Source organism: Tenrec ecaudatus, chromosome 18 (genome assembly GCF_050624435.1).
Source record: "Tenrec ecaudatus isolate mTenEca1 chromosome 18, mTenEca1.hap1, whole genome shotgun sequence".
Lineage (NCBI taxonomy): Eukaryota > Metazoa > Chordata > Mammalia > Afrosoricida > Tenrecidae > Tenrec > Tenrec ecaudatus.
Window position 1 is genome coordinate 4,873,311 of NC_134547.1, and position 10,080 is coordinate 4,883,390.

The 10,080-nt window shown below is 43.7% G+C and overlaps 1 protein-coding gene across 1 annotated transcript; it reads left to right on the forward strand.

Moving 5' to 3' along the window:
* The first annotated feature begins 5,784 nt into the window (after positions 1 to 5,784).
* LOC142432618 (vomeronasal type-1 receptor 4-like) lies at positions 5,785 to 6,735 on the forward strand. Its single transcript, XM_075537844.1, has one exon. It carries the CDS (start codon positions 5,785 to 5,787, stop codon positions 6,733 to 6,735), a length of 951 nt encoding a protein of 316 aa, XP_075393959.1.
* The last annotated feature ends 3,345 nt before the right edge of the window (positions 6,736 to 10,080 follow it).

The following is a 10,080-nucleotide window of genomic DNA, read 5'->3' on the forward strand; positions in this document are numbered from 1 at the left end:
TGGTTCTCAAACTTCCTAATGCCGCGACCCTTAACACAGTTCCTCACTTTGTGGTGACCCCAACCATAAAATTCTTTTCTTTTTTTTTGTTATTCTTTTTTTTAATTAATAAATATTTTTGGGGGGCTCATACAACTCTTATCACAATCCATAAATACATCAATTGAGCAAAGCACCCTTATACATTTGTTGCCCTCATCATTTTTTTTTTTTTACATTTTATTAGGGACTCACACAACTCTTATCACAATCCATACATATACATACATCAATTGTATAAAGCACATCCATACATTCCCCGCCCCAATCATTCTCAAAGCATTCGCTCTCCACTTAAGCCCTTTGCATCAGGTCCTCTTTTTTTTCCCCCTCCCTCCCATAAAATTATTTTCATTGCTATTTCATCACTGTCATTTTGCTATTGTTATGAATCATCATGTAAATATCTGATATGTACAATGTATTTTCATCGTTACAATTTGAACATAATTAAAGCATAGTGATTCATCACAAAAACTATTATATATTGAGAAATATTTATTTCTAATGACAAATCAATGAAATTTTGTCTTGAAGCCTGGTGTATCATGGGTACCAGTCTTCACGCCAGGTACTCTTATGTGGGCATATCTGTATGTGGGCAGACCTGCCTGGAGATGGATAGAGGAGCAGTATCTCAGTTACTGAGGCCATCGGAAATATGTGTTTTCCGATGGAGTTAGGCAAAAGGGTCATTTGACCCCCCCCCCACAGGGGTCGGGACCCACAGGTTGAGAACCGCTGGTCTAGAGACGAATGCCTGCCCTGAAGAGCAGCTGGAGAGCCTGAGCTGAGAGAGAGAGGCAGCTGCTGTCTCCAGGCCCAGAATGGTGTCCAGGACCCTTTATGCTCAGGACTCGGTCCCTGCAGGGAGCTAGAACAGAGGAGCAGCAACAGTGAGCTTCTCCACCCCCCTGCAGCATGCTGGGTCCTCCAGTCACTGGTAGATTCTTCTCAGAAGGGCTCCCTCAGACTCTGCAAAGAGCTACAAAGACACCTCTACCTGTGAGAGTGGGATGCTTTGACTGTGAGCCTGGCAGGCATGAGTGGCCTGTGAACCAGGATGTAGATGTGGGGAGAAAACCCAGGTGACGGCACAGTAGAGTCAGAGTAGACTTATTTTTTTCACACTATTTTAAATGAAAAATCAGCTAATGCTATACGGAGAAGTATATTGCCACACAGCATATCTAACAACCCAGTGGTAACATTTGTTCTCAGCTGATAACCCAAAGGATGGATACAAATTAGGAGAAAGGCCTGGGAACCTGTTGCTATCGAGGTGATGGTCAAGACCACCAGTGGAACCGCTGCATTCTCAATCAAATGTGCTCCTTCAGGATGTTGTCAATTTGACAGCAATGTGTGTGTTTATTGTTTTCATTTTCAGACAAGATAGCGAATTGGAAGATGCTGAAAGGAATGTTTGCAAGGGGCATCCACCTCCAAATCAGAATGGTGCCATAAACAGGACAGACCTGAATGTTAGGGGGGACTTAGGAGAAAGTAGGGGGATTAGATGGGGCATTCTGTGCATTGTCAAGAAAGAGCTGAGAGTCTTGATCGGGGAAGCAGCCAGAAGAGGCTTTGGGAGAGTCATTCCTCAGAGTTTATGGCTTTCTGTAGATGTCCCCCACTGTCACGAGTCAATTCAGGCTCATTTTACACCTCACCACCATCAGGTCCACACTGACCAATAGGGACCCTATAGGACAGAGTAGAACTGCTCCCATGGGTTTCTGTAGCTGTAACTCTTTGGGGAGTGGAAAGCCTCGTCTTTCTCCCAGAGAGACTGGTGCTTTTACACTGTGGACCTGTGGGTAGCATCCCATCTCACAATCCTGGTGAAGGATATCAGGCTTGGTAAATCGGGGCAGCAAAAAAGAAGCCCTTCGACAAGATGGGTTGACAGAGTGGGTGCAGCAGTGGGCCCAAACATAACAACCATTGTGAGGTTGACACAGGACCAGGCATTGTTTCATGGTGTTGCACATAGGGTCAGTCTCAGTTGAAATAACTGGAAGGTATCTATGAGCAATATGGCTATCCTACCATTGTTCCTCATCACCACCAATAATGGCTTTACTATAGGCCATGGATTCACTCAGTCTTCTCTTATTTTTCAAGCAGGATTCTATGGAAGACAGTTAGGAAATACTGTGCTATGCTTCGGTTGATGAGAAGCAGAGACTTTTTTTTCCAGGGAAGTCTAACCAGAATATGATTGAGATTCTGAGAATGTTTGTTCCTGAGAAAATGAAACAATCCTGAGAAACCTTCGAATTTTGAGGCCTTAGATTTTCGAGAAATTAAAGGTGAAGTAAGACAGAACGGGTAATAGTTGGGATATGTGTGGACTGACATACCAGCAATAATTAGTTTTTCAAAATTATGTTTACAGTGGGGTGAGAAGATGGAGCTAGAAAATACAGAGAATCAGAGAGGAGTGGTGGAGCAAGTGGAGGCAGGCAGGGGGTCACGTGGGTCTGACCACATGGTACTTGCCCTTCTCCTGTAAGTGTACATATGCATTGACTTGACATTGAGTTATGTGAATTCACTGATTTCTCATTTCCATTATTGACACCATGTTCTTATTACTGGTATCTAAGAATCTGCAGCTATTTCCCCTGATTTCAAAACGCTATGCATAACTTACAGGATGTTGCAACCCGTGGATTGAAGAGGAGACCAGTTTGGGAAGGAAACATATGGAGGAACAGAGACTCCAGAGACTCATATGTCAGACCTCAGCATTCCTGCTCCCTCGATGGAAGACCCCGTCTGTCTCCAGGATGCTGGACAAGAAGCCTCACCTGAATAATTCCATGGTCTCTTTGGAGAGAGTTACTGAAAACTTGTAATTGGTTTCGGTAATTGGCAACTGGGGAAACAAATTACGGAGATGCTCTCATCTCCCCTGGCTTGCGCTGTCAGTGCCCCTGGAGGTGAAACGATCAGTGCTGTGCAGTGAAGGAGCGAGGACACGGACTCAAATACCTGGACGCAGTGTCTGCCTGCCTCCCTGCCGCTGGCTCTGCGTGTCCTGACTTTCCCCCTGAGCAATCTGCACCGCCAACGGGAGAAGCCAGGTGAGTGTTTTCTGTTCACTGAGAGGCAGAGTGCTGAGAAGAGGAGGTACTCAAAGCTCTGTGCAAGATCTGCTGGAAATAAGGACACATTCCGGGGTGAAACCTACCCAGTCCTCTACAAGGGGGAAGATAGAGTGCTGAGCTTGAGCTTGAGGGAAGCAAAGAGTTGGGGTCCGAGACCCTCCTCAGTGCCTTAGGGCTCCTTATCTCATTAAGAGCCACCTGAAAACGCCTGGTGTTTAATTGTCATCATCAGGAAAGCTGAGTTTAAAGTACCCAAATCACCAGGTCTGAGACTGATCTCCTGTTGAGTAGGAAGAACTGGGAGGATTGCTAGAGGTGTGGGTGGAACATATTCCTTTGTCAAATATAGAGGTAGGTCTATCTCTGTGATTGAAGAACACCTTCACAGAAGCTATGTATCAGAGTAGCTATGACTGGAGTAGAAATGCTGTCGCTAGTTCTGGGGTCTGCTGCATTAATTAGACAGTACTCAGGCCTGTTGTGAAAACATCAGCAGTCAGCTGATTGGGGGAGACTGCTTTCTCCCCTTCAAATGAGGGAACTAGCATTGAGGGAAAAGATAACTGGATACTCACAGCATCTGTCAAGCTGAAATGTATTCTGTGCTCTTCTCCCTGGTGTGAAACTATTTCAGCATAACAATCCAATCATCATATGAATTCATGGATGCACAAAGTATTATCGTTAGATATTTGAGCTGATATGTATTCACATTAATGTCATCAAAAAATTTTAATGAATGTCTACTATGATTATATAGTCCCTGTATGATTTAATGGATGAGTTCGTGAAGTGAAACTAGCAAGGACTTTGCTTTTACTCTCCACAATTTCTCTTCTTAGAGTTCCTCACAACCCACAGTTCAAGGAACTGAATGTGACTAAATGTTCAGTAATGCCTGGGATAGGTGTCGCTTCCTGCTTAAAAGCAGAAGAATCTTTGTGCTTCCATCCGAATATCAAGCTGCATCACAATTGCTGGTGTCTTCTGGGAAAATTAAGTCTACATGTTAATGGCAGTTTGCACTGAGATTTCACCCCAGCAGTGGTGAAACCTGATTATTTGAAGGTTCTTAACAGCTTCCTGAGTGGCATAAATGACTCGCTCTCAGGGCCTCATGTAGGGGTTGCCCGGGTGAAACCAGGCAGTGCTGAAGAAGGGGGGTGAGCTGCTTTCGAAAAGTGGCAGCCAAGCACACACCTGAGAAACAGCTCCACCCCGACACACCCAGGCTTGCGGAACGTCCATATGAGCTTCCTGGATATGGCCCAGGTGTTTTGGTAGGAATGCTGAAGTCAGTCATTAGTGGAACTGGTGATTGGAAGCATAGACAATTCCCAGCCTTAGTAAAGGTCAATCTGCTGTGTCTGTAATAGGCACAGGGTGATTATACGGGAATCACCTAATGTTGATGATTACTGGGATACAATGTTTTTCTCTAACTGTGCATATAGGAGGGACCATTAGGCACAGTATTTGCCTCTCTACTGGGTCCCTAAGTTGTCTGTTATTTAGGGGACACTGACTTCCAGGTGGAGGTCGGGCAAGGTCCTGTCATCATCATGAGGCTCCGAGGGAGCTGTGAGGCTCCTGTGCGTATGTGATACTGCCTCAGGTTGAAAACAAGGTCTAGGAGGCAGCTTCTACGTTAAGGCATAAAAATGCATTAAAAAAGAGTTTATGATTTCAGATTTCCCTGAGCATCTCTGTCTTACAGTTTAACAGCTTCCACGGGTCTCGGCTCACGTTTGAGTAGTTTTCCTTAACCCAGATAATAAAGAAGGGCATCATTTGAAATCAGTGCTAACGTGCTTCTACCATCCACTCTCGTTTCCCATCAGCAGTCAATGCCGGTGTTTCACAGCTGAAATCAGTATCATTCCTTGTGAGAGTTTCCCTCCTATTTTTGTTCTTGGAGTAAAATGAGAATAGCCTCTGCCCCGTCATCCATTCTTTCCCTCACAACCTGTCCCAGCGCAGCTCTCTCTGGTACAGCGCTGACTGCAAGCTCCTGCTCGGAATATGGTGTCTGACGCTCTATGGGCTCTGGATATTGGTCTAGAGAATAAATATTGACACATGAATGGAAACTCTTAACAATCACACGATGCAACAAAGGATTATAATTTAAGTGAAAGCCGTAAACCACAGCTACATATGTGTCCAATCTCCCTGAAGAACAGGGCTGCTTCTCTGTGGAGAAGTAGGGTGGTTAAATGTATGATCTTTGTTACCAGTCAGTTGGCCTCAGTCATCTGTTTGTCTCTAACTAGAAGATAACTTTAAATACATGTCCTAACATCGCTGTCAAAGACACCAACCTGTTGTATGATGTATGTAATAGTGCTTTCTGCCTCCTACGTCTGTGCAGGAATCAAGCACATGCATGGTTTCCAACAGAGTGGTTGCTGCATGGTAAGTGCTCCTTAATGTTTATTATTATTATTGTTGTTGATTATTCAAGTTGAGGAGAAGAAAAAATTAAGCCAATCTTTCCAAGTGAGAATTGATGGTAGGCCCCTGCCTTCACAGGGGATTTTCTTTGGCAGTACAAATGTGATCCAAGCCTCCTCTTCCCATGCAGGACCGTCTGACTCCGCTGACTAACGTGATTCCATGGGCACTCAGGATGCACTCCAGAGAACTGGCAATGGCGATGATCCTCTTGGTGCAGACTACACTTGGCAGCCTGGGCAATATTTTTCTTCTTTTCCATTATGTCTCCCTTTCATTTATTAAGTACAGGTTAAGGTCCATAGACTTGATTTTCAAGCATCTGACAATAGCCAACGTCTTGGTCAATCTCTCTAGAGGAATCCCCCAGACAATGGCAGCATTTGGATGGAAAGATTTCCCCAGCGATGTCGGCTGCAAGCTGTTGTTCTATGTTCACAGAGTGGGCAGAGGAGTGTCCCTTGGCACCACGTGCCTCTTGAGTATCTTCCAGGTGATCATCATCAGCCCTGGTGACGCCAGGTGGGCAGAGCTGAAGGTGAAAGCTCCCAAGTACATTGGCTTTTCCTTATGCCTCTGCTGGACCCTTCATATGCTGGCAAACATTATGGTTGCCATGCACATGACTAGCATTTGGGGCAATGACACCATCACACAGAAAAAGGATTTTGTTTACTGTCGTGCTATATCCCAGAACATAACGAAACACTCAATGTTTGCACCTTTGATGACCTGCCCAGATGTTTTGGGCTTAGGGCTCATGATCTGGGCCAGCAGCTCCATGGTCTTCATCCTGTGCAGACACAAGCAGCGGCTCCAACACATCCACAGGAACAAGGTCTCCCCTGGGTCCTCTCCTGAGACCAGAGCCACACAGACCATCCTGGTCTTTGTCAGCACCTTTGTATCTTCTTACGCCCTCTCTTCTGTCTTTCAAGTATGTGTGGCTCTTTTAAGACATCCAGGCTGGTGGATCATGAACTTATGTGTACTAACTTCTTCCTGCTTCCCTACTGTCAGCCCCTTTCTCCTCCTCAGCAGTAAGTCCAGTGTGCCCAGACTCTGCTGGGCTTGCATGACACAGAGGACAACTCCTAACCTTATAAGAAATGTACACAATGTGTGATGACTCAGACTGTGAGTTGCTCATGTATTCATCACACAGAATCCAAGGACATGCAAAACAAGCCTATGACAGGAAATGGAGGACAAGTATAAGAATATATTTGTGTATGCGTAAATGTGTACATGGAGGTGTGTATGTACACATCAGAGTATGTGTATAATTCATCAACAAATAAGTTGAAAAATTGCACACGAGAAGTGTATAAGAAATACTATGATAACGATAAAGAGAATTAATATTTAAGTCAAATTTTAAGATTTTGTTTTGTCATTTTGGTCAGTTTTTCTCTTTTCTTTGATTTTCTCCACATGAAATCCAGAGTAGATAAATGTATAGAGATAGTAAGTGGATGATTCATTACCTAGGGGCATGTCAGGGGAGGTTGGGGGTGGAAATGGGGAGCTCACAACAGGGCGCACAAGAAGAAGGGGTTTTGAAGTCGTGGTGATGATTGCTCAACTCTTCATATTAGGATTGAATGGTTAAATTAAGAGGGGTAACATTCCTCCACCCCCCTCTACCCCCTAAAAAAAACCACCGTTAAATGAGCGGAGCTTTCTTAGTATAAATTTTTCCCACGATGTAAGTGTCAAGCTTCTCTCTCCGAGCTCGTGCACCCATTGACACCACTTGGAGAAGTTTTCTCTGTTCAAAGTGAATTTTTTCATAAAAGCAGTTTCTCTAGAATCATGTTCTATGTGACGGCCAATGTAAGGAAAACAATAAGCCACTTTGAGATGCTGTTTTCTGCTTGGAAAACATGGCACAGAAATGGTTGTGAAGTTGAATACAGCTTACGAAGACAACGCTATGGGAAAACTCAAATGTGTGAGTGTTTTTCTCATGTCAAAATATTGAGATGTCAATTGATGACAATCCTGGATCTGGATGTCTGTCAACTTCAGGTACGGATGAAAATGTAGACCAAACTTGTGCACTTGTGCTGCAGGACTGACGATGAACCATCGAAGAGCTGGTGAAGTTATCTTGGCTATATTGGTACTTGGTTCAGCTAATTATAACACTAGATTTGGGAAGGACAAAAATCACTGTGAAATTTTTTTTGGTTTTGTTTATTAAATAAGAGTTGTGTCATACAGTATTTGTCCTTTTGTGGTTGAATAATTTTACTTTACTCTTGTGATATTAGTAATGCTGGGCAATTCAAACATTCTTTGGATGTTTTCCAGGTAGCTATCTTCTCAATTTGGGGGCGTAGACTAGTGAGTGCTTCCAGAGCTTTGTGAGTTTGCGTACACATTTCAATAGGTATGCTGTCCATTCCTGGAGTCTTGCTTTTATTTTCCAATGAATTCAGTGCAGTTTGTATTTCTCCAATATCTTTGGGATTTTCATCATATGCCGCCTCTTGGAACTGTTGAACATCGATCAATTCTTTTGGTAAAATGGCTTAGTGTTTTCTTTCCATCTTTTTGGATGCTTCTTGCATCATCCCATATTTTGCACATTGAATTCTTGTGTATTGCAACATGAGGCCTGTTTTTTTTTTCTTCTTCGTCATTTTTTTTTCCCTCAGTTTGAGAACCTGAGCTTCTTCCTTCTTTGGGGTTTTCTCAGTTCATGATAATAACTTATTTTGTCTTCTCAAATTACCTTCTGAAATTGTTTATTATCTCTACTTCATAATTTTTCGATTCAGTGTAGCTATTCTACACTAAGGAGCAAATTTCAGAGTCTCTTCTGGCATCCACTCTGGTCTTATCTTTCTTTATTGTCTTTGAAGGACTTTTTGCTTTCTTCCTGTATGCTATTCTTGAATTCATTCCACAATTATTTGCTCTTCATGCATTAGCATTCAATGCATTCAATTTGCTCTTGTGATGATCTCAAAAGTCAAATAGCTTTTGCCTCCTATTTCTTTCTACTTTTTCCTGTTACCTTCCTCCTATCCCACTATTATGCTCACCCTGCACTCAGCTCTCAGTAATTCCTCCAGATACGTTGCCCTTGATTGACCCCCACTAGGCATTAAATGCCCTCCTCGCCATCAATATTAGATCTCTTGTCATTCCCTTATACCTGAGTTTGTAGGATTCCCACTACCCCTTCCTGCCACATGTTCCACTGAAACCACCAGTCTTGTTGTTTTCTCCTCGGGGTCATTCATCCTGCTTATATAGATAGACATAGGGCTAAAGAAAAAAAGCAAACAAACAAAAAGATATTTATGGAGCTATAGCTATAGACATGTATATATGTAAACATATGAATTTATAATGAAAGAGATTGAGACCAATGTACATCTATTTATATGTTAAGTATTAAGGTAGCATATGGACTTTGGGCCTCTACTCAAGGCCTCCCTTAATACAAGAGCCCTTTGCTCTAATAACTTGGCACTCTGATACCTTCCTGACAGGATCGCTGAAGACAAAATGGGTACATAGGAAATGTGGTGCAGAAAGCAGATGGTGCCCGGCTACCAAAATATATAGTGTCTGGAGTCTTAAAGGCTTGGAATTAAACACGCAGCCATCTAGCAGGGAAGCAAATAAGCAGCATGCGGGCAGGGCGAGGGGAGCCAGTGGAGGGGCCTGAGGGCTCTGCCCCAATACCAGCTACATGGACAAGTGCCCCCACCCCCAGAAGAATTTATTTAGAGGACGGCACTGAAGCTGCAGCCAGGGGAGAGGGACATGTCTGATCAGAGCAAAAGGGAGCAAATGAATGGGGAGGAAGAGAGAGTGGAGCACATACTGGCCCATCAGACCTGGAGGACAATATCCCCTCTCTGAACAACCAATGCACAGAGTGGACCATATGGCTGATCCCACTATGAGACACAACGTCCCTCACTGACCCATGGCCCTATGCGGGACAACACTGGCCTGGTCTGACCCCGTGACACTGAGGCAAAACACTAAAGGCATTTGGCAGAGCAAGCAACTGGGGGAGCAGAGCAGGGAGCTCCCGAACAGAGCAAAGGGTAGACTTTGGGGTCAGAGCATCGCACCCCATTGAACTTGACTGGAGAACATGTGGAGAGATCACAATCAGACCTTGATCTAGTTACAGTTTTATCTTTCTTTTAAAAATATTTTCTTTCTTTAAAAAAATGTACTTATTCATCGTGGGTCATTGGTTTTCTTCTTTGTTGTCATTGATGTTTTCACTTTTGTTGCTTTGTCTTGCTGTGCCTTGTGTTTTGGTGCATAGTATTTATTATCGACAACGTTCTGTGGCTTCATAAGGTTTTCAGTCACGAATCCCCTCTGAAGTGAAGGTCCATAGTAACCATAGGGTTTGAGTTCCCTAATCTATCTAGATCAGATAGGATGGATGAACTGCCTGGAGGAGAAAAAATGGGAACGATGGTTCCAGGGG

Coding starts and splice junctions, on each gene's coding strand:
- LOC142432618 (XM_075537844.1), top strand. CDS start 5,785: ATGCACTCCAGAGAACTGGCAATGGCGATGATCCTCTTGGTGCAGACT.